Source organism: Haematobia irritans, chromosome 2 (genome assembly GCF_050003625.1).
Source record: "Haematobia irritans isolate KBUSLIRL chromosome 2, ASM5000362v1, whole genome shotgun sequence".
NCBI classification, from domain to species: Eukaryota; Metazoa; Arthropoda; class Insecta; order Diptera; family Muscidae; genus Haematobia; species Haematobia irritans.
This window is the reverse complement of record NC_134398.1, coordinates 144,186,695-144,214,556: the sequence shown is the minus strand read 5'-3', so window position 1 is coordinate 144,214,556 and position 27,862 is coordinate 144,186,695. Positions and strand designations below refer to the sequence as shown.

The window sequence follows — 27,862 nt, the reverse complement described above, 5'->3', positions numbered from 1 at the left end:
AGTGTACTGATTTAGCAGCTACATTCAAATTTCACATATCAGTGGTGAAAACTTTCAATACCAATAACACATAACACTGATAGGAAAACACCTCTTTGTGTTAATGGTTAAAATTATACACACAGCAGATGCAGAAATATACTCAAACAAAGTAAATAATTTCATCATTGCACCAAATTTTTAAATTACAAATCTAAAATGAAAACAATACTTAATAATTTAATAAAAAAAAATATTATTTATTAAAATTTTATTACATTCTATTAAAATTTTATTACATTCTTTATTATTTTCGAAAAACAATGCATAAACATAAAAAAGCACTATGTTTATGCATTCTTTCGTTTTTTTAGAGTTCCTCTCAACAAATTTCTGGTACAATATTTGAAAGCTCCCAACATAATTTGCTTTCGTCGATCTTTGGCCCTTTGAGTAGTATCCTTTCTACGACATTCAGCGGTTTTTCTCTTACGAAGAGAATATCCATGTATTTTTGATTTCAGAGCCTTTATAACTTGTTTGGTTTGAGGCGTACAAGAGGGATGGTACTTTCGTTGGTGATCCTTTACATCTCCAGTTTCCACAAATAATTGTATGCATTTATAAACAAATAAACGATCAACTCCTAGCGGGTAAAGGGTTTTATAAATATCCGTTCTCTTCATGCCACATTTGAAGAGAGCAACAACAGCTATACGATTTTGATCTGTTGACCATTTCATAATGAATGAATTTTAAATATGATCTATTGAAGAAGGGAGTTATTTGTCGTTGGGAAAAATTATTTAAGTTTTTTTTTGTACAGAAAATATTCAATCACCGTACTATAATATAATTAAAATTGTTTACAAATTGAACTGTTATTATGATCAATTGAAAGTAGACTAATTCAGATACATAATTGTAAAACAAAGCATAGTTGTTATAATTCAATGTAAACTAAATATCCATTGTTTACTCATAAGAATGGAGATTTACAATTACTAGTCAACATAACATATGAATAGAATTGTCAATGTAATCGATAACAGAATATTCTCTCTCTCTCTCTTTTGAACTCTCTTAATATAAAAACCAAATAACAGTAAACCGAATGCTTAACTAACTAGGTGTTACATATGCTTATTAACGGTAAACAATAATGTTAAATAGAAAGACAACAAAAAACATTCTACACACACACACACTTATAATCCTATTTAAGATAGAGCATATTATTCTCATGCCGATCATACAACCCCATTCAGCTTGGGCTTACGATCGTCGGCAATAATAGTCAGCCACCATAAAATGATCGAAAGCGAATTGAGAGTTCATCGGCAGTCAAATTGTGTTGAAGAGGCAAAAACACAATAACAACAATAACCGCGATTCTCATAAACTCAGTGTTGGGCAAAATGTTAACATTTTTATATAAACGATTGACGACGCCGACGATAAACTTGGCACGTTGAGAGTGTTGACCAGGTTTTATTGTTGTTGTGTTTCTTATTGTTTTTGGCCAAAACAAAAACACCATTAACAACAATTGAGTTCTATTACCAGAACAGAACATTTTATTCGCTTATTCAGCGGCGGCTGTTAGGTGAGAAACTCAGCTGCCCGTAACACTTCGACCATTTCACGTTCATAGCCATTTAATTTAGTCACTAATTCAGCGTATAGTTTGTCGTGTGACATATAAAACATTTGAGCGGATTCAAATGAATTTCAGTTGATTTGGAAAAATTAAAAGCGACACTTCTCAAATCTTAATCGCGACTAAAGGGATTAAGAATCGATCAAACCTTAGTGAACGGAAACGGAAATCTTGCTATTGAAAATAAATCGCGTTTCGTAACGGTTGAAAAACGAACGATCATCTTCGTTAGATTAATGGATAATACATTGTGAAGAGAAATATTTGTGAAAATTCGTGGTGATTAAATTGGATTAAAACTTGATTTTGATAAAAGAAAATTTGGAAATCGAACAAATTTGTAATCAGACAAAATGGAATTAAAAAGCAATTTATGGAGCCTTTTGGTGATTTTAAGCATATTTCAAGGTGATTACAATTTAAATGAAATTTATAGAAAAAAATTGAAACCGAAAAAATAAAAATTAAAAACAATAAAACAATCTCTGAAAGAGAGTTTATTAAACTGGATACTATTGGCAAAAAGTATAGAAAAATTATATTAATACATTAAAACAAAATTAATACTAAATTTCAATACATTGGAATATTGTGACAATTATAAACTTCTATATAACTTTACAGAAATTGACAAACTCTAAGTTAAAAAAAAATATTTTTTAAAACAGAAAAAGAACTAAATACCAAATAATATTAATACATATAAACAAATAGTATTAAAAAAATAATAATTAATAATCACTGTGAATTGCGGCATAAAAATTGCAATTATTGAATACTATAACCATGTTTAGTTCAAAAAATTCTTGTGACATTCTTGGGATAAGGAAAATTATATTGGGCTGTGGATTAATCCTTAAAAAAATAAAACAAACCAAATAATTTTTTTGTAATAAACAAGCAAGTTAAAATTTTTTTAACGATGTATATTTTATTTTCTGTGTATAAATCCAACCAATATATAGTCCACTGTGATGTTTAGATATGTCATTAATTTAATTATCTCACAGCAATAATGGTTTTTTGATTGATAATACTATTGTAGGAATATTATTATTTTAGAATTAAAAATTTTTAAAATTATTATTTTTTATTAAAAAAATATATATTTAAACTATTACAAATACTTAAAAAATTAAATACTTCTACAAACTTTAAGTTTTCAATTGACCTGTGTCACAATACTATTAACCCATTTTCATTCAATAATATGCCATAAAACCTCCTGCTTGTAAAATAAAATAATAAAAATTGAAATTTTATAATCATCGATAAAAAAAAACCCAAAAAAAAATTCTTTTTTCGTTTTTTTAACAACCCAACGTTTTTTAGCGAGTTTATTTTGCAGATATTAAGAAATGATAAAGTTCCTATTTGAGCAAGTCAGTCATGTTCATTAAACAAGTGATCAATTACCCCAATGAATATGTCTTTTGACCGAAATTATTATCTAATTAAACAAATAATCTGAAATTGTTTTTCCCCCCGTATTAAAACCAAAAAGTACAAAAAAACTCCTCGATATTACCTAGCACAAAGTCCGTAATGAAAGTCTATTGTCATATAGGGTGTTGAGGTGAAGAACATAGTGAATCATATTAAAACGCAACTAATATTAATGAATGAAATTTATGATGTCCAAATAGGTAAAACTAAATTATTAAATTAATGTAAAAATTTTTTATTAAATAAATTAAAATAACCCAAATTAAAATAAATAAATATTTTTGTTAATAAAAACAAAAATAATTTTTATTATAATTTATCATGATTTCACATAACATAATTTAATTTGCTGCCGAATGGAATTGTATTTAAACCAGAATTATTTTAAATTACATTTAACAAACTATATTGAATAATATCCTATTATAAAGGGTTGTCCAATAAGAAGCTTTATAAAATATAAAATATAAATAATTATAAAATAAATTAAATTAAATACATTAAAATTCAAAAATAATGTCATTTTAATTTAACAAATTGATAATTATATTAATTAATTAATAAAGTATTAATCCAAATTTTAATAAACAGACTTTAATTGAATTTAAATATAATAAAATGAATTTCCTTAATTTATTTTTAATTAAAATAATTAAATGTTTGGAACTAAAACTAATTAATATAATGGCTTATTTATAAACGCAGAATACTGCATTCTTATAGTCATAAGCGTAGTAAGGCCTCTGGAGGGAGGGCTTAGCCCCCTCCAGAAAAAATTAGCCCCCCCCTAGAATGTGAAAACCTATATATGATTTTCCATTATATATTGTTACTGTAGCATAGATAGGGAGCTATAGCCCCCTTGGTTAAAAATGTCTAGATACGGCAATGCTTATAGTTTCTAGAAAGGGGCTTGTAAACGACAATTGAAACCCCTTAGAGATGCTTTACAACAGTCATAAACGTTAGCAGCGGTACTGTGAGAAGATAAATTATAAGAAAATTTTTTAAAAGTCGGGTTTTCTCGGTTATAACACCGGAATTTTTTTCCAAGCCCGTTGGACGTCGTTTTTTTTAAATAAATAAACGGTGGAACCGGTTTTCATAGAAATAGATAGGAAAATATAATTTAAAAAAACTGATTCAATAATTTATTAAAAGTTGGACACAATAATTTTTATTCAAATGTACGTTGCACCTATTTGGAAGTGGGTTCATTGTATTTTATTAAAAAACAAGTAAGGAAAGTCTAAAGTCGAATTACTTGGGTTGTGGTATCTTTAAACTTCTTAACATCGTTTTCTAAATTGTGAGTTAGTGTGAGTCTACAAATAATTACGACTCTATATGGACTTTTGCACGGTACGTAGAGAGCCAGAATTGAAATATGGGGGTCGCTTATATGGGGGCTATATACATTATGAACTTGATATGGACCAATTTTTTGTGATTGGGTTTCGATTTATCTGAGGGCTATATATAACTATAGACCGTTATGGACATAGTTAGGCATGGTTGTTAACGGCCATATACTAGCACAATGTATCAAATTTCAACTGACTTGGATGAAATTTGCTCCTCCAAGTGGCTCCAAAACCAAATATCGGGATCGGTTTATATGGGGGCTATATATGATTATGGACTGATATCGACCACTTTTGGCATGGTTGTTAAATATCATATACTACCACCACGTACCAAATTTCAACCAGATCGGATGACTTTTGCTTCTCCAATAGGCACCGGAGGTCAAATCTGGGGATCGGTTTATATGGGGGCTATATATAATTATGGACTGATATGAACCAATTCCTGCATTGTTGTTGGATACCATATACTAACATCACGTACCAAATTTCAACCGAATCGGAAGAATTTTGATCTTCCAAGGGGCTCCGGAGGACAAATCTGGGGATCGGTTTATATGGGGGCTATATATAATTATGGACCGATTTCGACCTATTTGTGCATGGCTGTTTGAGGCCATATATTAACAACACGTACCAAATTTCAACTGAATCAGATGAATTTTGGCCTTCCAGGAGGCTCCGGAGGTCAAATCTGGTGATCGGTTTGTATGGGGGCTATATATAATTATGGACCGATGTGGACCAATTTTTGCATGGCCATTAGATACCATATACTAACATCATGCACCAAATTTCAGCCAGATCGGATGAAATTTGCCTCTCTTAGAGACTCCGGAGGTCAAATCGGGGGATCGGTTTATATGGGGGCTATATATAATTATGGACCGATGTGGACCAACTTTTGCATGGTTGTGAGAGACCATATACAAACACCATGTACCAAATTTCAGCCGGATCGGATGAAATTTTCTTCTCTTAGAGGCTCCGAAAGCCAAATCGGGCGATCGGTTTATATGGGGGCTATATATAATTATTGACCGATGTGGACAAATTTTTGCATGGTTGTTAAAGACCATATACTAACACCTTGTACCAAATTTCAGCCGGATCGGATGAAATTTGCTTCTCTTAGAGGGTCTGCAAGCCAAATTTGGGGGTCCGTTTATATGGGGGCTATACGTAAAAGTGGACCGATATAGCCCATTTGCAATACTATCCGACCTACATCAATAACAACTACTTGTGCCAAGTTTTAAGTCGATAGCTTGTTTCGTTGGGAAGTTAGCGTGATTTCAACAGACGGACGGACGGACGGACATGCTCAGATCGACTCAGAATTTCACCACGACCCAGAATATATATACTTTATGGGGTGTTAGAGCAATATTCCGATGTGTTACAAACGGAATGACAAAGTTAATATACCCCCATCCTATGGTGGAGGGTATAAAAATATGGGAAACATTTAAATCTGAAGCAATTTTAAGGAAACTTTATTGTTTATGATTTATCGCTCGATATATACGTATTAGAAGTTGAGGAAAATTAGAGTCATTCCTACAACTTTTCGATTAAGCAGTGGCGATTTTACAAGGAAAATGTTGGTATTTTGACCATTTTTGTCGAAATCAGAAAAACATATATATGGGAGATATATCTATATCTGAACCGATTTCAACCAAATTTGGCACGCATAGCTACAATGCTAATTCTACTCCCTGTGCAAAAGTTCAATTAAATCGGAGTAAAAGATTGGCCACTGTGGTCATATGAGTGTAAATCGGGCGAACGATAGATATGGGAGCTATATCTAAATCTGAACCGATTTCAATAAAATTTGGCACACTTGACTATAGTACTAATTGTTCTTCTTGTGCAAAATTTTAAGCAAATTATGGTAAAACTCTGGCTTCTGGGCCCATATAAGTCCATATCGGGCGAAATATATATATGGGAGCTATATTCACAATGTAAATATAAACACCGAAGCCGGTTGTTTTGGCCTTGAAAAAGCTGGTTCTATCGGTTCCCCGAAAATGGGATTTTCACGAAAACCAACAATCGGTGTAAGAAGACACCGGTTTTGATCACCCTAGGAATGCCTCTTATTGGAGATATGAGATATTTGAGATGGGGGAAATATAATATGCATAATATAAAGATAATCCAACACTCAATCAAGATCATCATATACAGAAAACAAAAATAAAATAAAAATTGTATTATAAATTTAATTTTTTAATTAACATAAAACACAATCACAAAAATTATTATTTTAATTGGTGTTGTTGACTATTCATACTGTTTTGGATGATGTTGAGTATTATTTGTGTGATTGAAACTATGAAAATTAGTTGGGCCAATTAATTTGGTAATTGAAACCAAAAAATTTTTAGTTATTTTTAAATGGGCTTTCAAGGTCTCCCAATATGCAAATAAAAGAATTTATTTAATATTTGCATCCGACGTTTCGTTGGTGATTTCCACATATTTGTTTCTGTGTATTCAAAATTTACTATTTTTCCAATCCGTCCAATAGGTTTCTCACAACATGAAACTGAAAGAAATTATGGCTGCTATTGTTCCACTGTATTTTCTATTAATTATGTATTTATGACTTTCTAATTTAATTACTTTTTAAGGTAAACATTTTTTATGTCATTTATCACGCGTTCTTATCATTATTATGGCAGGTTCATGTGTGTAGCGTAAAAATAAAATAGACATAGGAAACGAGACAATTTTTTTGTTTTTGGTTTTTTTTATTAGCACAAGTCATATTTTTCACCATAGAACATTCATAAATTTTGTTAAACCTTACGGTAAGAAATTCCCTATGGATGATTTCATCTTTCAGAAGCCTTTAAATTTTGTCGCATACATGATGTATTTATGATTAAAATAATTTGTATTTCTCCTTTGATTTATAATAACGCACATGTATTTTGTAATCAAATAATTTTGCAATATATGGCATATTGGATAAGATAAAATAAAAGATCTCACATTATTTGATGGGCTTGTCATATATAAATCTTCATATATATATAATATCTCTAAACTAAAAAAAAATCCTTCAAATTAATTACATTGCATACAAATCAAAGACAGAATAAACTCTTCCCTCAATTTGTTAAAATTACCTGTATTCTTCCATAAATATATTTTCAAAATAGGAAAATATTAAATGTTTTTTGATATGAAATGACGTAGACCATGAGTTATCTAGAGCTTTTTGACATTTCTAATTTAGGGCCCTCCAAGTCATCATGCTATTGCCAGATATTGATATTAAAACGTTAATTTGATGTTGTTTTTTTATATTTTTGATATCTGGACAAGTATTTTATGCAAAGCTCTAAGGTCGCCAACTCGCGTGTATATTAGAAATAAACAAATATATACAAATAGGATAAAGAATATAAACATTAGATATGAATAAGTGCAAGTTTCGTTATTGTTTTTTTTTTTTTTTAATTTAATTTAATATTTTTTTGCGGGTAAGGGTAGGAAAATGCTTTATGCTCCAGACAGTGCGTCCACCTTTACGCCGGACTCCATAACAATCGGCCTTTTTTGCCTTAATTTGAGATGGACTCCCATGTGATCCGTCACCATCTCCTTTTAGTCTGAGTCCACACAAAAGCTTCGGTCATCACTTCCATGTAACCTTTTCCTTGCGGAGAATGTATTCTCACAGATTTTGAGAGAATCTGAGTTATGTAGTATGTCACTTCCCAATGTCTCTCTCGCAATAATTGTCAGTTGTGCTTTCATCGTTCCTTCCATTTATCTCTGGTCCAGGGCTGCCAATAAAATTTCTAGAAAAATCGTCACTTTTTTCCGAAGAAATCGTCATAATCGTCATTTCCATTTCAAAAATCGTCAAAAAAATCTGCAATGTGAATTATATTAAAACCAAACTAATTTTTTGGATAAAAACAAAAGTATTTATTTCATATAAAGACAAGAAAATGAATATACATAACTATGCAATTCAACAACAAAAGCATAAGGACTTCAGTTTTGTGTAAAAATAACAAAAAAAAACATTTTATGTAATGCTATGCTATTCCAAAAATAATATAAAAATTATTTTTTTTTTTTAATATATACCCAGCAAAAAAGGAGCTTCCAAAAAAGTAGTTTGGATCCCCAATCTGTGATCCGGAAGTAGTGCAAACTTGGATCATCTCCAATGAATTTTACATGGGCTTGTCATAGGACGGAAGTACTCCCTTTTTGGATCCTTTGCATTGCTTTAGAAGTTGTGCCCTGGAAGTTAATTTGAATGAAGAAATTTAAAAAGCGAAAAAAAAAATTTTTTTTTTAACCAATTTCACTTTTTTTCATCCATATATTTTATTACACAATTATTTTCATATTATCTAATTTTTACAATTTGAAAAACTTTTTCGCTCCGACAGGGGTTGAACCTGGGTTTGCTGGCACCATAACAGAACGCCTTAGCATACTCAGCCACAAACGCCATTGAACATGAAGCGTCGAAAGGTCAATTCAAATGTTTGTGATATGATCGTAATACGACACCAAGGAATAACATGTTAATTGCTTCTCGAGATGTTCTTTATTTGTATGAACGAAAAAATAAGAAACGCAGGTTCAAATCTCACCAGCGGCAATTTTTTTTTATCAAATATTTTTCTAAAAAATTATTTTTTATGTCATGCATCGTTTTTATTTTTTATTTTCGGCATATATTTTCGTATAAATATATTTTTTCCATTACAAATCAACAAAAAAAATTAAAAATTCTCGTAATTTGCAAAACCTTCTCAAAAGAACTTCCATGGAATCGAAAAAGTCAAACGGCACAGGTTCAAATCCCAGCTGGGATGAAATTTATTTTTATTTTTATTTTTTTATTATTTTTTTACTTTTTTTATTAATTTCTATTTTTTTAGTTTTTTTTTATTAGTTTTCTATTTTTTTGTAAAATTTAATTGTACAAAATTTGCACTTAAAATAGCCTGATTGCGTTCTTTCAAATACTTGTCCACAAGGACTACATCGGAAGTAGAAAAAAATCATTGGGGGATCCCAAGACGCGCTTTAGAAGAAATGTTTGTGCACTTGTCCAAAAGGACTGCATCGGAAGTGGAAAAAAATTATTGGGGGATCCCACGATGCGCTTTAGAAGAAATGTTTGTGGACTTGTCCAAAAGGACTGCATCGGAAGTTGAAAAAACTCGATGGGGGATTCTGGGATGGGCTTTAAAAGAAAAGTTTGTGGAATAACTTCCAATTTTTTTTTGCTGGGTATAGTTATTAATTCAGTAAGATTTTTATTTAAAAATAAAAAAAATGATCTTTAATATTTACGTATATGTTGCACGATTTTCCAAAATTTTACCATAAAATTAAGAGGTACAAAAAATTTTCTATAGAAATAAAAATGTGCAAAAGTTTTCTATAGAAATATAATTTTTATAAAATTTTCTATGGAAATAAACATGTGCAAAAATTGCTACATATATAAAATATTGACAAAGTTTTCTATAGAAATAAAATTTTGACAACATTTTCTATAGACATGAAATTTTGACAAAATTTTCTATAGAAATAACATTTTAACAAAATCTTCTACAGAAATAAAATTTTGACGAAATTTTCTTAGAAATAAAACTTTGCAAAAATTTTCTAAGAAATAAAATTTTGCAAAACTTTTCATAAAAAAAAAGTTTTGCAAGAATTTACTATAGAAAAATTCTGTAAAAATGAAAATGTGCGAAAATTTTGAAAAATTTTATGTAGAAATAAAATTTTGACAAAATTTTCTATATAAATACAATTTTGACAACATTTTTATAGAAATAAAATTTTGACAAAATTTTCCATATAAATAAAATTTTGACAAAATATCTATAGAAATAAAATTTTCACACCTTTTTCTGTAGAAATAAAATTTTAACAAAATGTTCTATAAATTCAATATAAAGCATTTATTTTGATTAATACAATATTTTTACTTATACTAACCACAAAAATTAAAAAAAAAAATAATTGTGGTTAGTATACGAGTATTGTGGTTAGTATACACTTGCAAATTAAAAATATTTTGAAGTTGTTCAATTTTTTAATTTTGGTGGATTATTTTTGGCGCAAGTGGCAAAATCAGCAAAAACTTGAAATTTACCTATCTGACAAATGCATTTTCTTTTTTGCTGGTTCTAACCGTGTAAACGAACTGCTTCCAGTCAAAATTTTTGAACGGAGCTAATATCGTCATTTTTTGGGAAAAAATCGGAAAATCGGCATTTGCTATTTTTTGAGTAAAAAATCGTCAAAATGCCGATAAATCGGCAAAATTGGCAGCCCTGCTCTGGTCCCTTGTTAAATGTTCGGTATCAAGCTTGTCACGCCAATTTCCGCTCAATCGCGTGGAGGTATATTGGAATCTTTCCAGACTAAATCTTTGATTACTCATATCATATCTTTTGTTCCTTTCTTGCGGAGAACTTATTCTACAAAACGTTTCAAACGTTCTCGGGGGCACATTTCATTTTCAAGCTTTATCCGCCGTTCTGCCCACCGATTATATCTAAGGCATGTATGCTCATCATCAACCGTGACCACTTTCTCTTCGTAAATACAGCTGCCTGCATTTCCCCATACGGTACACATACTTTCAAAAGTCGTCATGTCCAGGAAGTACCTGTGTTATATAGTACGTCATCTCACCATGTTTTCTCTCCAGCCATAATTATAAGTCGGTATCTTCATCTGCCCATTATCTCGTTCCTCCATCGTGCCCGCCATTTATCTTTGGTCTCTTGTCTCGAATACTTTTTTCATCTCAATCGCTTGGAGGTCTATTGCGATCGTTCCTGCTATTACTAATGCGGTTTCCTCTGATACTGTGCGTTATGCTGAAGTGATTCTCAGAGTTACCATTATATGTACTAAAATCAGCCTTTTCGTTCTAGTTTGTATCTGTAGGATTGACTCCCAGATCACACATCCATGGAGGAGTATGATGTTACTCATCTCCTCGTGTATCTTTCTTCTGATTAGAAGAGTGACTGCTATGTTTGTCATTATCCTGCTCAGTCGTGTCGTTATCGTATCAGCTTTTTGCTCTAGTTCGTCTCTGTAGAGTCGACGTTTAGATCTCGCATCCATAGAAGAGTATGCTGTTACTCATCTCTATAAGTACTCTTCTTCTGTTTAGAAGAGGGTCTTCTATATTTACCATTAGCCTGCTCTGTCGTGTCGTTATCATAACAGATTTTTCGGTTACGTACTCCATCTGCTTAGAGTACAATAGATTTGTGTCCAGCCTTATTCCCATGCATTTGATTGGCTGCCTTGTTGGGATTACCATATCGTCCACGTTCATCACTATTTCCATAGGAAGATATCATCTTGTTAGTAGTAGTAGTTCGGTATTTTGCATGGCTAATTGCAAGCTATACGTGTCCAATCAGTCCTTCGGACGTATCATAATTTAGCAAATTGTACGTTGAGTCTCTTCAATTTAGGTTTAGGTTTAGGTTAGGTGGCAGCCCGATATTTCAGGCCCAATTAGACTATTCAGTCCATTGTGATACCACATTGGTGAACTTCTCTCTTATCACCGAGTGCTGCCCGATACCATGTTAAGCTCAATGACAAGGGACCTCCTTTTTATAGCCGAGTCCGAACGCGTTCCACATTGCAGTGAAACCACTTAAAGAAGCTTTGAAACCTTCAGAAATGTCACCAGCATTACTGAGGTGGGATAATCAACCGCTGAAAAACTATTTGGTGTTCGGTTGAAGCAGGAATCGAACCCACGACCTTGTGTGTGCAAGGCGGGCATGCTAACCATTGCACCACGGTGGCTCCCAAGTCTCTTCAATGTTTCTCGGTTTTATCGCAGTGACTATATCATCAGCATAGGACGTCTGACATGGGTATCTTCAGTATTCCAGAAATCTGGTCAGAGGATTGAGTCTTTGAGGTTAGGTTAGGTATTGTGTCAGCCCATTATTTCATACTCACTTAGACTATTCGGTCCATTGTGATATCTTCCCTCTTATCAATGAGTGCTGCCTGATTCTATGTTTAGATCAGTGACAAGGGATCAACTTTTTATAGCCTAAGCATTTGAGGTATCTTCAATTCTTGTTGGGCACAAAATCGTCTCTATATTAATAGATTCGGAAACGTTGTTGCCTTGTTGTGCTGCTTGTATGGGATCTAATACTTCCTTATGGGTTCTAATTTTCAGGTCTGTATTTGTATTGTCTCACGAACAGACCTCCAAAAGTTCTGATAGTCTCGACTAGTGTTGGTTTGAAGAGCCGTTCGAATCCAGCTGTATCCAGCATGTACACTGGTTTTTCCGACGATTTCGACGCATGGTCGTTCTTTACCTTATTGATTACAACTAATAATTTTTCTTCCACACTTTAGGGAAGATACCTCCCAGTAGGCAGCTGTTGTACACAGCAACTAAGGTTTCAGATCGCTTGGTTGCTATCTCTTTAATGAATTTAAATATTATAATTAATTTAATTTTTAATTTTACTTCACTTAATTTCATTTAACTTAAATTTAATTTAATTTTTATACCCTTCACCACTACTGTGGTACAGGGTATAATAAGTTTGTGCATTTGTATGTAACGCCAAGAAGGAAAAGTCTGAGACCCATCGTTTAGTATACCGATCGTCTTAGAATTAAATTCTGAGTCGATTTAGCGATGTCCGTCTGTCTGCCTGTCTGTCTGTCTGTTGATGTATTTTTGTGTGCAAAGTACAGCTCGCAGTTTTAGTCCGATTGTCCTAAAATTTGGTATAGGGTCCTCTTTCGGCTCAGAGACGATCCCTATTGATTTTGTGCAAAGTACAGCTCGCAGTTTTAGTCCGATTGTCCTAAAATTTGGTATAGGGTCCTCTTTCGGCTCAGAGACGATCCCTATTGATTTTGGAATAAATCGGTTCAGATTTAGATATAGCTGCCATATATATTTTTCACCGATCTGGTTTTAATTAAATTTTTGTTTTTTTTTCGTAATGAAATTTAATGCAACTTAATTAAATTATAATATTTTTTCCATAAATATCAATATTCATATAAATCATAATTTTAGCCTTCCAACATCTATATCAAGTAACATTCCTCAAAATGTCGCGTGGAGACCATTTCTAGAAATATTTGTCCAATCCAATTAAATGTTTGTTCGTTATCTGTGCTAATACTTCAGCTGTGAGCTTTCTTATTGGTTGGTTTTTTGTAATCTTAGATGGTATTAGAATGTGATTTGTTATCACGAGTTATATATTATTCCTCAATTTAGGTTGCAATCCAGTTGTTGACGAGTGCGGACGTGTTTTCTTTGAGCTCGTAGTAAAACGATATTTTGCCTGGTCAAATTAAAATATTTCTAAAATATCTTGTAAATACCGAATTTCTAATCACCCTGTCTTTCGGTTTTTGTGTTTTCTACGTCTAAAAGCTGTTTTATTGCAAACTATTAACTACAATAATTGTTTGGTGCCAAAGTAAAAAAGCAAAATACAAGAATACAAACTACAAAAAACAACAATAAAAAGAGAATAGTGCATATGAAAAAGCTCTCGCCACACATACAACGTGATATCGATATTTCTCAATCAATAACTAAAGCTTTTATATTGATTTAGAACACATATTCAGTTTTATCATTGCCACAAACCCTTATCTGACCATCGCAATTTCGGCAGTTACGAGAAAACTATATTTGAAAGTTTATCAAGTAATTTTCGTTGCATCCATAAAGTATGCTATAGTTTAAACTGCTTAGCCAGTACCAGAACCTAACCAACGTAGTTATCGTTGTTCCAAACCTGATACGTCACAGGATCCTCAAGTAATTTTCCGTTGCATCCCCAAAGTATGCTATTGAAATAGCTGTTTAACTAGTACTGGAACCTAATCAACATACGTTATTTTGTCGTCATATATTCATTCATCTTAAATCAAACCCTAAAAGCATACATTCATTTAAGCTGTTTAATTAAAAAATTCAATAGCCACTTAACTTAATCTTTAATCCTATAAACTATGGATCTCGAATCAAACAAAATCTCAGAGTTGGGCATCTCGTTGGTTGAAGATGCGATTAATGAAGAGAGTGTATGCCATATTTCCAAACCTGTGAAGAGGCTAAGAGGCGACGTCCGAAATTCATTAATTGGTAATATGTCCAAAACCCCTAGGCTCTCTGATTCTCCACTACGACTGCTACAGATCATTGATGATCGCTTTGAAAAAATGGCTAAACGACTTGAAGATCGTATGTGTTCGCTGATTGAAGAATCTGAAAACCGCATCGTACAAAAACTTGAAATGAAGCTCACTGAACTGAGAACTGACTTGAACGATGTAACTGAAAGGGTTTCAAAAATGGAAGCAATGGTGAATGAAGTTCAAGTGATGAAATGCCAAATAAAGGAATTAAAACTTCAGGCTTTAATACAGGAGAATGCCCCTTTTTCAGCAGATCTTCGTATTAGTGGTATCCCCTTTATGGAAAATGAAAATCTGCATAGAACCTTTATAAATATATGTAATAGCTGTAATATAAAGGCTCCATCTTTAAAATCTATTCATCGTCTACAGAATAGAAACAATACAAAAGAGAGAGACTCGCCTGATGCTGTCGTTATAGCAACACTTATGTCTCCCTATGACAAGAACTACTTCTTGAAATCATTGTCAATCTTCAAAAAGAGAAACAATAACAGTCTACTACTCAGCTCAATTGGCTTCGACTCCAACAGGCAGTACTACATCAACGAAAACTTATCCAACACTAATTATCGAATTCTACAATGTGCTTTGAGTCTAAAAAGGAAAAAAATCATACAGTCTGCCTACACGTTTAAAGGATTAGTGTACATAAAGCGATTACAGGATGATACCCCGCTGTGCATTGAGCATATAGATGTCCTGGATGGGTTTCGCCGACTTGCCCAAGAAACTATTGCCCAAGAAACTATTACTCATGTTGCTAACCCCTCTGGTGATAATTTGGATCATTAAGATAGGCCAATTTGTATCAAGATTTTTCAAAGTATCAAGAATCTTAACTTTATTTCTTTTTATTATATTATTATTTTTTATACATAGTAGTACCACTTATTTTTTCACTAATACTCTTATAGCATTCAATAGCCGCGTCACACATTATGTCACTGTGGAGTTTTGTAGTTTTTTCTTGTTCGATCATTATGAGTTCTTTTCATGATCAGTCTTCCAGAGACGTTACGGCAAATATGGTGCGAATTTTAGCCAAACAGAGAGACGGATTGAGAATATGTCATATTAATGCCCAGAGTCTCAATAACAAAATTGATGAATTTGGATATATTTTTAATAACTCAGACATTGATATTGTATGTGTATCGGAAACATGGTTTAGGAGTTCGACACCAGACTCTCTCGTGGGTTTGAAGGGATACAAGGTATTTAGGGCAGACAGATCTAGTCGTGGTGGGGGAACCGCAATATATGTCAGGGATTACCTACGGTGCAATTTACGTATGAAATCTGGCGATGGGCAGCCAATTGAATATGTTTTCGTGGAAATTATTTCCTCCTTGAGCAGGATTCTGATTGGTTGTGTTTATAGACCTAACAACTCTATTGATATGACGTTTTTCTTTGATATGCTTGATAGTATATTAATTCCTTATAGTGATGTTGTAATCTCTGGCGATTTTAACTCAAATATTATAGTCGATAGTAACATCACGGCACCTATGTTGACTTTGGGACTATTACCAACGAACTCATCTAATCCTACTCACTATACTGATACTAACAGCTCACTCATAGATATTTTTTTCGTTAGTGAGCCCACCAAGGTTTTGTTTTACGATCAGATTTCTGCCTCGTGTTTTTCAAAGCACGATTTGATTTTTATGTCATATCGCTTTCAGGTCCGTAGGAAAGAGACAACATATACCTTTAGGGATTTTAGGAATATTAATTATGTCCATTTGGAAGCATTGGCTTCGTGTGTGAATTGGGATCTTATGAACGATATGGTATCCGTGGATGACCAACTATTTTTTCTACAGGATAATGTCAAATGTCTTCAGGACACGTTATTGCCTTTGAAGACAAAGAGGGTCACTTCGAACTCAAGGCCATGGTTCAATGATGAGGCCCGGATAGCTATAAGGGAACGAGACTTAGCCTTTTCAAGATGGAAACGGTTTAGAACGTCCTCTTTGCGGGAGGAATTTCGTGTGCTTAGGAAACGGGCGAATGTAGTGATAAGACGCGCTAAGACACGTTATTTTTATGACAAATTCTCCTCGGCTTTGGGATCGAAACATACATGGAGGATAATACGGGAGATTGGATTAGGCAAGGACTCAGGCAGCGATGACGTTGTTGACGTCGATGAACTTAATCGTAAATTTATTGACATTCCGAACGTTCCAATCGGGCGCGATTTTTATGATTTTGACATTGACACATTGGATTTTGGTGCGAATGATAGCGGATTTGAATTTTCATGTATTGATGCAGGCGATGTTGTACATAGTTTCACACTTGTGAAATCGAATGCTATGGGTTACGATGGCATTGACCCCCGGTTTCTGAAAATATTATTACCGACCTTATTACCATATATAACAAACTTGTTTAACAGGATTATTTACACGGGTTCATTTCCTACAGCATGGAAACATAGCAAGATCATCCCATTACCGAAGAATTGCAACGAATATAGGCCGATATCTATTTTAAGTTTTCTTTCCAAAGTACTTGAAAAGATTATGTATAAGCAGGTATCTGATTATCTCTCTGACAATTCATTGCTCTTTGAGAGGCAATCTGGGTTCCGACCCAATCATAGCTGCATAACTGCCTTGACTGATGTCTCAGAGGACATAAGATGTAACATGGAGAAAAATGAGGTGACGATCCTAGTATTGCTTGATCACTCTAAGGCATTTGACTCCGTTGATCACAAACTTCTGTGCGCCAAACTTCTGAATATTTTTAAGTTTTCGTCTTGTGCGACACGGTTTATTTGGTCTTATTTATGTGATAGAACGCAATCTGTCTGTAGTAATGGGATAGTTTCAGAGGTTTTGTCCATAAATAAAGGGGTTCCACAGGGGTCAATTTTGGGTCCACTACTATTCTCCATGTACACCAACGATTTACCGCGCCAACTTTCGTTCAGTAGGGTACACCTGTATGCGGATGATGTCCAGCTATATATCTCGAGCCCATTTGCGGAACTAGATGATTGTATTTGCAAACTGAACTTTGACTTATCTCAAATATACACTTGGGCGACGGCGAACGGACTTTGCCTCAATCCTTCGAAATCGAAATACATCGCGATTGGTAGGAGGCTCTCTAGTTCAATACCTTCTCTAGATGTTAGGGTCAATAATGAACGCATTTTAAATGTTACGACTGCTAGGAATCTTGGCATTGTGTTTAACAACACCCTCACCTGGTCCAATCACATAAGTGCTGCAATCGGACAGGGTTATTCGAAGCTGAGGATACTTTGGTCGTCTCATTGTTACACTCCACTTAAGGTAAGGTGTCTCTTGGCTAAATGTTATGTAATACCGGGGATTTTATATGGCGTTGAACTCTTTGCAAGCTGCGATTCGGTTAGTAGGCGCAGATTGAATGTATTTTTTAATAACGTTACGCGTTATGTCTATGGATTGGGACGACGCGACTCTGTCACACAGTTCTCTCGCACGCTATATGGAGTTTCACTGGATGAATTAATGTCAATTAGGAGCCTTTTATTTCTACACAAGATAGTACACTCGGAAGTTCCGGCATACTTATTCGATAGACTTAGATTTGCTCGTTCTAACAGAGGAAAAAGACTTATACCACTGGTGCATCGTACATTGGTCTCTGATTGGCAATTTTTCATATCATCCATACGTCTCTGGAATACACTTCCACATAATATTCAAACAATAAGTGACATTTTGCAATTTAAAAAGATATTATTTGATTATTTTCGTTATAGCAGAGGATAAATTTCTATTGAATGCTAAATTTATTTAAATTTATTTATTTTTCTTTTAGTTCATCTATTGATTAATAATTTCTTGTTTTTTATATTTGTTCATTTTTTATTGGTTTATTTATTTATTTATTTTCCTTTTATGCTTATTTTTTTTTGTTTTACCCCATATCTTACACCTTTAAATTTTTTTAATAACAACAGTGTAATTTTTATACCAATTCAATTTGAATCGTATATGTATTTTTTTGATTTAATTTAACTACTACTTATTTTATATAATTTCTTTCATTTTTTTTTTCTATTCCATTTTTATATACATATTTTTTTCTTCATGGATTCACAATATCAAATGTAAATTTACCAAACTTGTATTCTTAAGTATTATAATGTTATTTATTTTATTTTAAATGGATAATTGTAACATGTAACTGTAATTATAAGAATCTAACATTCTTGTTGTACATGTCATAAATAAAACAATCAATTAATATTGCAAAATGTTTGATGAATTCACACCAATACCATACCCAAACTGGCTATAAAAATGGAAAAATTGATTGCAATCGTATATTTATTTACTAAATATATGATTCTAAGTTCAAAGATTCAATTTTGACTTCCAACTACAATATGTGAAGCTGATAAAGAAAAAAAATACTCCAAAATTTCCCATATCAGCATAAAGAGTTTTCCAACCAGATGTGTTATTTTGATATTCAAAGTAATATGTAATTCTTTTAAATAAACGATCGGATGTGTATTTTCCCTACGGGAAATGGATCAATCACAGAACCGGTACAAGACTAGTCCCTGGTGTGCATGGACCAGTCCTAGTTCTGGTCCAGACGTATGGAAGGGACCGGTCACTTTAACATGGGTTTGTCATTGACGGGGTAAATTTACACTTTAGGACACGTCTTGGACTCTATCCTGAGGACACGTCCTGGGACATTTTAGTAGTAGCACTCCATAGAGGAATCTGTTTCAGTTTGGTTATCCGAATCGCACCAGAAATGAAAAACTTTTGAAATTTATTTAACAATAGATTATTCTGGTAATTTTACTTCACTAAATGTGTAGATCCAATAAGATTTTTATATCAAGCGAGTATGGAAATCATTATATTATACTATTTAACAAGTATGTACGGCCGTAAGTTCGGCCAGGCCGAAGCTTATGTACCCTCCACCATGGATTGCGTAGAAACTTCTTCTAAACACTGCCATCCACAATCGAATTACTTAAGTTGCGGTAACGCTTGCCGATGGCAAGGTATCTTAAAACCTCCTAACACCGTCTTCTAAATTGTATGTAAGTCCATACGTGGTTATATTAAATAAAAAAAGATCGATCAAATACGTATATAATTCAGTTTGACAAAATTTTCTATAGACATAACAAAATTTTAACAAAATTTTCTATAGAAACAAAATTTTCACAAAATTTTCTATAGAAAGAAAATTTTTTAAAAATATTTTTGAGTGTTGTTGACCTATTTTATGTTTATTCTGATTATTAATTTTGTTCGGCTTGAGGTCATAGAAACAATCGATTATTGATTTGTTTTAATATTTATTTCCAATATTTCGGTTAGTGCCACTAACCATCTTCTGGGATTTTGTATGTGAGTTCGTGTGATGCTGTTCGTTCTGCAAGCCACCGTACACTGATAAAATTTTCTACAGGAATAAAATTTTAACAAACTTTTCTATAGAAATAAAATTTTAACAAAAATTTTTATAGAAATAAAATTTTGACTAAATTTTCTATAGAAATAAAATTTTGACAAGATTTTCTATAGAAATAAAATTTTAACAAAAATTTTCTATAGAAATAAAATTTTGACAACATTTTCTATAGAAGTAAAATTTGGAACAAAAAAATCTATAGAAATAAAATTTGGAAAAAATTTTCTATAGAAATAAAATTTTGACAAGATTTTCTATAAAAATAAAATTTTAACAAAAATTTTCTATAGAAATAAAATTTTAACAAAATTTTCTATAGAAATAAAATTTTGGTAAATTATTTTTGGCTCGAGTGGCAACCATGATTATGAACCGATATCATATGCTGACACCACGTACCAAATTTCAACCGGATCGGATGAAATTTGCTTCTCATAGAGGCTCCGCAAGCCAAATCTGGGGATCGATTTATATGGGGGCTATATATAATTATGGACCGATATGGACCAATTCCTGCGTGGTTATTGGATACCATATACTAACACCACGAACCAAATTTCAACCGGATCGGATGAATTTTGCTCCTCCAAGAGGCTCCGGAGGTCAAATCTGGGGATCGGCTTATACGGGGGCTATATATAATTATGGACCGATATGGACCAATTTCTGCATGGTTGTTAGATACCATATACTAACACCATGTACCAAATTTCAGCCGGATCGGATGAAATTTGCTTCTCTTAGAGCAATCGCAAGCCAAATTTGGGGGTCCGTTTATATGGGGGCTATACGTAAAAGTGGACCGATATGGCCCACTTGCAATACCATCCGACCTACATCAATAACAACTACTTGTGCCAAGTTTCAAGTCGATAGCTTGTTTCGTTCGGAAGTTAGCGTGATGGACGGACGGACGGACATACATGCTCTGATCGACTCAGAATTTCAATATTTCGATGTGTTACAAGCGGAATGACAAAGTTAATATACCCCCATCCTATGGTGGAGGGTAAAAAAAATGTTCGTGAAATTTTTTTGTGTGTAGGTACCTTATTTCTTTAGGATCAGTTTTTAAACCTTTTTTGATATCTTTACCTTAGGAAAAGTTCGAAATGTCAAAGAGGTGTCACAGTCTGTCGACCCGTCTACAAAGTCTACTAATGAGGCCTAATTGCCCAAAATGGGAACTTTAGCTGCAACCCGTCCACTGGGCCCTGAAGTTGGCAGCCCAGTGTATTGAAATCCGTAATAAGTACTTATTAGTGTAAATTGAAATAATCCGATTTAGAAAACGTTCGTTCAGTTCAATGGTTTAATGACAACTTTTAAAGATAATTTTAATAAAAAAAGAGAAAATCGTTGGTACGAAATTTCGTTTCGCAGAAAAGAATTATTTTTTTTTGTGTATGATAATTATTTACCAAGTTAAATATTTAGTTTTCTTCGTGCGATGTGATTATTATAACAAGTGTTATATTGCAAACTATTGTCTGGAAATTCCGATATTGAGAATGTGTTAAACTAAGCCACAAAACCTATAATTCAATTAACTATAGAATGTCACTCGAACAACAATAGGAGAAGCTAGACGTAAAGATTAATATTTTATTAAGCAAATATAACTTTCACTTAAGCATTCGATATAAATTGGAAAAACCCTCGTTTCAAGTGGAAATAATCCATTTGTTACAATCTCCATAGTAATGAACACATGTACATGAAAGTAAGTGAAGGTAATCGCCTTAATTTATGCGAAAATTGTTTTTTCTCTTTGTTTTTTATTTTTTTATTTAATTTTTAATGTATTTATTTATTGATTAAAAACATATTTATTGATTAAATACATTATAAATATAATTGTAAGCTTCGACTGTTAGGATCTTAAGCAAGGCTTATTATTTCAAAATTTTTATTATTTATTTATTTTATCAAATTTTTGAATTATTTAACAATATTTATTCATCTAGCAATATATAGTCCAATCGGGGTTCGGTTTAATTAAATAAATGAAATAATGATAAAAACAAAAAATTAATAAAAACGAAAATAATTATATGCTAAACCTAGACCACATTTAAAAGAGAGATTTAGTCAACTTGAACACTTAAATATTTCAATGTCAAATCTAGTTCTAACACTTATTTTTGGTATTTAAATCACGCATAAACCAGTTCTATTTCTCATTTCCATAACCAAACAATACATCGACTAGACTAGACGAGACTAAAAATGGTTAAAGTTATTTGTATCTCTCTGTGTCTGGCCAATACCGGTAGAGACTGATATAGATTTAGATAAGATTATGAGATGAGGAAAAAAATTCCCTTTCCGAAAACAGTCGACAGTAGAAATAGAATGTTTAAAAAAAATTACAATAGATATACAGTTTTGGCAAAATATTCTACAGAAATAAAATTTTGACAAAATGTTCTATAGAAATAAACTTTTGATAGATTTTTTGACACTTTAATCATTTTTTAATGTTCCTTCCTTCGGTTTTCATTTAATTTTTTTATCGATGTTTTTTAATTCAATTTTCCCAATTTTTTATTTGTATAGAAAATTGTGTCAAAAATTTTTTCTATAAGAAAGATTGTAAAAAATCTTTTCTATAGAAAATTTTATCAAATTGTCAAATCAAAGCAAAATGTCAAATTTTTTTCTATAGAAAATTTTGTCAAATTATTTTATATAGAAAATTTTGTTAAAAGTTTTATTTTTTTCTCAAAATGTTATTCCTGTAAAAAATGTTGTCAAAATTTTATGCCTAGAGCAAATTTTGTCAACATTTTCTATGGAAATAAAATGTTGACAAAATTTTCTATAGAAATAGGATTTTAACAAAATTTTCTTTAGAGATAAAATTTTGCCAAATTTTTCTATAGAAATTAAATTTTGACAAAATTTTCTTTAGAAATAACATTTTGACTAAATTCTCTGTAGAAATAGAATATTAAAAAAAATTACAATAGATATACAATTCTGGCAAAATAATCTACAGAAATAAAATTTTGACAAAATGTTCTATAGAAATAAACTTTTGATAGATTTTTTGACACTTTAATCATTTTTTAATGTTCCTTCGGTTTTCATTTAATTTTTTTTTTGATGTTTTTTAATTCAATTTTCCCAATTGAAGATTTTTTACTTTCAACTGCATGTGATGGTGAAAAACACTTTTCATATTTACTTTCCATCACCACTTACCAATAATTGGAGTATGTATTTATGTTCACTACCTTTATTCAAGGTCATAATCATTTATTACACCTTGTAGTCATGTGCCCATATTGAATGGAAAACGTGGTTAGTGATTGCTAAAAAAATAACAATAATAAAACAAATAAAAAATACGACGATTTCACAGAGTGTCAATTTACAACAAAAACAATATTTTTTGTATTAAAAGTAGCATAAAAAAAAAACATATAATAAACTTCAGAGGGGCATGCTAATTGAACCGATTTGTATGTCAATAATTGACTTTGTTTTTGGCCATGAAATTTGATGACACCATATAAAATTTTCATGTGGACTATACACCATCTAAAAGCTTTCGGCTTTCCAAAAACGTGTTCATTCATTGAAAATATTCCATGCTCGATATTGAATTTATGATTTTCTTAAATTATATAAAGTTAAATGAATTGAAATGATATACGAAAATTAATTAAAATTTTTGTACATATTTTTCGATTGTCGTGTGGATCTTGCAAACTACTATGCTTACCTTTGAAATATTTTAAAAATGTCATTCGTATTAAGGTGGAACACTAAATTAAAAAAGGCACTTATTATAAGGATAAAAATACGAATTAAACGAACTTTCTATGAAACTTTAAAGCTGTAACCACAATTTTATTTCCAATTTACCGAAATTCACTCCCTTAAATTGACAATTCAGGTCACCATCTACAAACAATTTTCTGTCCGGTGTCCGCAAAACGACATTGTGGCAATCCCATCAAAGAGCAATGATAGTGTCAGTATTTCAGGTATCATTAAAAAAATTATTACAAAATTAGAGTTTTTCTTTACTTTTTCGATTTCTACCTCCAAATAATACTGGTCAATATATTATGACAAATTTCTTGCAAAACGAGAAATGGATCGGTACACTTTTAAAATATTTGTTGATAATTTCCATTATTTTATTTGCCTTTACTATGTCCTATATCTCGTCAAATTCAGAAAAATTCAATTTATCGCGAAAACTGTGTAATTTCTATATATCACCTAAAAAGAATATATTGTAAGGTGAAAATAAAGTCTATCTACAGAGGAGAAATTTTGGATTGAAAAAAAAGTACTTAGGAAGATTATAACGAGATTGGAGAACACGAAATTTATCAAACAAAAAAAAAAATATTTGAATATTATATTTCTACAAAAAAATGTGTCAAAATTATATTTCTATAGAAAATTTTGTTTTTTTTCATTTTTCAAATTCTTCTTTATTAATTTGATTTTTAAATACAATTCATTTAATGAGATTTTATCACAGTAGATATTACAACAAATGAGACTCTGGCTGGCAATATAAGCTATGTCATTTAAGATACATATTATTAAAGGCAAAAACAGGCTAAAGACCTTTATATGAAATTAAACAAAAGTCAAATATTGTTGAAAATTAACATGCATGCAGAAGATTATCTAACTCAATAACCGAAAACAAACATATATTTTCAATTTGATAATTTAATAGTAAAAAAAAGAAATATTTTAATATACTTGCTCTACACAAGACCTTATCAAACAATAAGGGGAAGTTTCAATTTTGGAAAAATAATTTAAATTTAGCCTTTAGATGAAATCACAAATTTTCTCATATCCAGTTTCATTATGAAGTAATGAAGTAGAGTATCTCCAATTCTTTCCATTGATAATTTTTAAACATTTATTTTGTACAATCTGTAACTTCTCCAAATGGGTCTTTGCAGCTTTGTACCAAAATGGACATGCATATGTTAAAATAGGTCTTACGATACCTTTGAACAGAAGATTCTTATTTTTATGATTCAGCAGAGACTTTCTACACAAAAGCGGCCACAACGCCCTTAACGATTTTAACGATTTGTTACGGATCTCTTCTAAGTGTTTCCCATAAGTTAATTTTTTATCTAACGTGACCCCCAGATACTTGACTCTATCAGCAACCGCAATCGTTTCATCTCCAAACTTAAGCCTTCGATTCGGCTTCCTTTTAGGGGATTTATTATAAGGAAAAATAATCGCCTGCGTTTTACTGGGATTTATTTTAATCTTCCATTTTTCTCAAAATTTTATTTCTATAGAAAATTTTATCAACATTTTATTTCTATAGAAAATTTTGTTAAAATTTTATTTCTATAGAAAATTTTGTCAAAATTTTATTTCTATAGAAAATTTTGTCAAAATTTTATTTCTATAGAAAACATTTTGTCAAAATTTTATTTCTATAGATAATTTTGTCAAAATTTTATTTTTATAGAAAATTGTGTCAAAATTTTATTTCTATAGAAAATTTTGTCAAAATTTTATTTCTATAGAAAAAATTTTGTCAAAATTTTATTTCTATAGAAAATTTTGTCAAAATTTTATTTTTATAGAAAATTTTGTCAAAATTTTATTTCTATAGAAAATTTTGTAAAAATTTTATTTCTATAGAAAACATTTTGCAAAAAATTTATTTCTATAGAAAATTTTGTTAAAATTTTATTTCTATCGAAAATTTTATCTGTATTTGCACAAAATTTATTTCTATAGAAAATTTTGTCAAAATTTTATTTCTATAGAAAACTTAGTCAAAATTTTATTTCTATAGAAAACATTTTGTCAAAATTTTATTTCTATAGAAAATTTTGGCAAAATTTTATTTCTATAGAAAACATTTTGTCAAAATTTTAGTTCTATAGAAAATGTTGTCAAAATTTTATTTCTATAGAAAATTTTGTTAAAATTTTATTTCTATAGAAAATTTTGTCAAAATTTTATTTCTATAGAAAACATTTTGCAAAAAATTTATTTCTATAGAAAATTTTGTTAAAATTTTATTTCTATCGAAAATTTTATCTGCACTCAAAAAAAAGTGAACTCTCTATTTCACTAAAGCCAATTTAACTTTATTTTAGTTCATGGAATTATTACGTTTGGAGAAAGTTTCCTTCACTCTAATAATTTTTTGCATACATTAGTTGAATTAACTAAAAAAGGGGAAAAAATTATACACAAATTAAGCATAAAGATTTACTAAATTCGTATTTCTCACAAAATAGTTCATTATTTCTTTAAATTTGTAACTTTTACTACAAATGCGTCCATCATGAACTTCGTATGTCACTAAAGACATTCTTGCAATTTTGAACTCCAATTTTTTCTTTCAAACTACAAAATTTTCTTTGACAAGTGAAAAAAATTAATTATGTCTAATAAATTTTCTTGAATTTGTCGAAAAATATTTACTTATTTTTGTGATATCGGCATGATGCCAGCGTTTGTAATACTGTTTAGTTAAAATTTTCTAAAAATATCCAAATTTTTCTAAAATTGACCAAAAGTTTTCTTCCTGGTGGGTTCACTGTTTTTTCAGTGTGTATTTGCAAAAATTTTTTTTTATAGAAAATTTTGTTAAAATGTTATTTCTATAGAAAATTTTGTCAAAATTTTATTTCTATAGAAAATTTTGTCAAAATTTTATTTCTATAGAAATTTTTGTCAAAATTTTATTTCTATAGAAATTTTTGTCAAAATTTTATTTCTATAGAAAATTTTGTCAAAATTTTATTTCTATAGAAAATTTTGTCAAAATTTTATTTCTATAGAAAATTTTATTAAAATTTTATTTCTATAGAAAATTTTGTCAAAATTTTGTTTCTATAGAAAATTTTGTCAAAATTTTATTTCTATAGAAATTTTTGTCAAAATTTTATTTCTATAGAAATTTTTGTCAAAATTTTATTTCTATAGAAAATTTTGTCAAAATTTTATCTCTATAGAAAATTTTGTCAAAATTTTATTTATATAGAAAATTTTGTCAAAGTTTCTTTTCTATAGAAAATTTTGTCAAAATTTTATCTCTATAGAAAATTTAGTCAAAAATTTCATTTTTATAGAAAATTTTGTTAAAATTTTTTTTCTATAGAAAATTTTGTTAAAATTTTATTTCTATAGAAAATTTTGTCAAAATTTTCTTTTTATAGAAAACATTTTGCAAAAAATTTTTTCTATAGAAAATTTTGTCAAAATTTTATTTCTATAGAAAATTTTGTTAAAATTTTATTTCTATAGAAAATTTTGTCAAAATTTTTATTTCTATAGAACATTTTGTCACAATTTTATTTCTATAGAAAATTTTGTCAAAATTTTATTTCTATAGAAAATTTTGTCAAAATTTTATTTCTACAGAAAATTTTGTCCAAATTTTTATTTCAATAGAAAATTGTGTCCAATGTTTTATTTCTATAGAAAATCTACCAAAATAGCATATTAAATTTCTACCAATTAACCAAACAGTAAAAAATCTAAAATTTTTGGTAGAATTCTACCAACTGTGGCTACCGTGTTCCTGAGTCGTCCTTCTGTTCACTTATTTGTTGTTCGCACAGCCGAAGTAGCAATTTTGAACCGTTTTTTAAGGCTACAAAACTCTGTTCTCATATGAATCCATGTAACGATTATAATTTTAGCAGATGAATTTAGCAGAGATGACAAAAATATTTGAAAA

At 30.7% G+C, this 27,862-nt stretch overlaps 1 protein-coding gene across 1 annotated transcript in view; it reads left to right on the top strand.

The window, feature by feature from the left end:
• The first annotated feature begins 1,631 nt into the window (after positions 1–1,631).
• Positions 1,632–27,862, top strand: part of LOC142226428 (uncharacterized) — a 40,258-nt gene continuing 14,027 nt past the window's right edge. Inside the window, exon 1 of the mRNA XM_075296446.1 lies at positions 1,632–2,047. Coding sequence (XP_075152561.1) covers positions 1,993–2,047 — 55 coding nt within the window. The 5' untranslated portion in view covers positions 1,632–1,992. The remainder of the gene's footprint in view (positions 2,048–27,862) is intronic.